The sequence below is a fragment of the Gavialis gangeticus genome, unplaced genomic scaffold, assembly GCF_001723915.1.
Source record: "Gavialis gangeticus isolate Ggan-Ray unplaced genomic scaffold, GavGan_comp1, whole genome shotgun sequence".
In the NCBI taxonomy this organism is placed as follows: Eukaryota; Metazoa; Chordata; order Crocodylia; family Gavialidae; genus Gavialis; species Gavialis gangeticus.
The window spans coordinates 207,493,666-207,495,601 of NW_017728992.1; the positions used below are offsets into that span (position 1 = coordinate 207,493,666).

Sequence of the window (1,936 nt, forward strand, 5' to 3'; positions counted from 1 at the left end):
CCCCTTCCCCCCCCCCTTGTCTTGCATGCAACAGTTTTATGCAATTCAGGACACTTTGGGAAACCCTCCACCACATTTGCCAGTGGGACCTGAAGTCTCCAAGTCAGGCCCTCAGGTGGTACAAATCACATTGACAAGGAGCTCAAAAACATCTTTGTATCTACCTGTCAGTGTTTGTCTGCCTGAACAAAAAGGGCATGTTTAGGAATGAGAGCCTGAGAAGCAGGTCTGACAAGCTCCCTGCGGCTGGCTCCATCATTAACTTTTCCCAGCTACAGGTGTCGTTGCAGCCATTTGATGTTTCCTGGTTATACTCAGACAGCAAAACTCCTTGAGGCAGTCTATCTTTTGCTCAAGGGGGTCAAAGCCACCAACGTTAGAATAACACAAGTGGTTGATAGCAGTTCGTGTCCTTTCCCTCAGCTCTAGTTCCTGTGGCTTTGCAACCTCTAAGTGAGCTGAGTGAGTCTGCAGAAGAGAAGATGGAGGGGGATTGAATAGCAGCCTTCACCTCCCTGCAGGGGGGCTGCAAAAAGGATGGAGCTGGGGTGTATAAGTATGCTACCCAGAAGAAACGGGGTTGCTCTGCTTGGATTTAAGTGAACACCTAGGATTAAGCTGGGGGGGGGGGCGGGTTCCAAAAGCAAATGCATGCAAGAAATGCAAGCTTCATCACTGTGAGGACCTGATCACCTTGAGGTCTCTTCCAACCCTATCAGTCCAAAAGGTCCGGTTGTGTTGTCCCTCATCCCACTGCTTTTCACTTCTCTAACCTGCTTCCTTCTAGTGTCATGGTTATGAATTGTGCCTAATCTTAGAAATCATAAACAACCCAGGCTGGAAAGTAGCTCCAGAGGTCATCTAGTCCAACTCCCTGCCTGAAGAAGGATCATCCCTATCCAAACCATCCCATATAAACCCATCATCTAATCTCTCAGTCAAAGGACCATCCACCCCAATACAGCACAAGAGCTCCCTGCCCTGATAGGTTTGCCTCAGTGTTGTCTGTGTAACTCTTTCATTTCCCTTCCAGTTCCAGTGCTGGGAGGCTGGAAGGTTATCACCAAGGAGTGTTCCTCCTCATGTACAAACTCCACAGCCAACTTATTTGTGTTTAAGAAGAATACTTTGTGTTGCTCGACTGACAAGTGCAACCACAACAGCGTGGGCAGGATGGAAAGCAGCTCCATGGTCATGGCAGTGGGTATTGCAGCCAGTGTCACCTGCTTCTTGCTTACGAGTAGACTGTGAGGAGTGGGGAGGAAGCCTTGGGCCATCGATTGCCCTGGAAGTTCCCCACGATGGCTGGTTTCTAGCAGTCAAGCAGAGCGGCACCACTTTCTCCCCCTGTACGGTTGTACCTGGCTGCTGATGCTTGTCTTACAGATTTCTTTAGCACTGTTAATTAAGAGTAAAAGGGGTGCGTGCGTGTGCGTGCATGTGTGTGTATGTGTGTGTGTGTCGCAATGCTGTTTTTAATACACACCTGCCCTTCCATTAAGTGCATGTCTTTCTCTGTCGCAGTCACCACTTAGCAGACGCATCAACCACTCCATCACTCATATAGCTGAGTGTTTACTGCATGCACTATTTACATTGAACATTTGACACCCCCCTCCCTAATCTGTCTGTGACTGCGGGTGCATTTGCGTTGTATATATTGATCAGCACATCCATCTATTTTTCCATCAAGTGCACGTATATGAGCACATGTATGGCAGGCACCATTAAACAGAAACTTTTGCCCTTCCATCAAGGTGTGTGCATGCCTTTACTGTGGAGCAAACACATCTGCGTACACTGTGGATGCATCCGCACGTTCATTATTACGCTGTAGTTACTGTGCATTAAGTTTAGTAACCAAGTACTAAATCAATGTGTAGTAATCAGTGCTACTGCACAGTAGTGCCAGCACACGGGTTTTTACAGATGCTAA

The 1,936-nt window shown here is 47.8% G+C and overlaps 1 protein-coding gene across 1 annotated transcript in view; it reads left to right on the forward strand.

The window, feature by feature from the left end:
• The window catches only part of PSCA (prostate stem cell antigen), a 4,460-nt gene extending 2,741 nt beyond the window's left edge, over positions 1–1,719 (forward strand). The window contains exon 3 of the mRNA XM_019520536.1: positions 1,034–1,719. Coding sequence (XP_019376081.1) covers positions 1,034–1,251 — 218 coding nt within the window. The 3' untranslated portion in view covers positions 1,252–1,719. The remainder of the gene's footprint in view (positions 1–1,033) is intronic.
• The last annotated feature ends 217 nt before the right edge of the window (positions 1,720–1,936 follow it).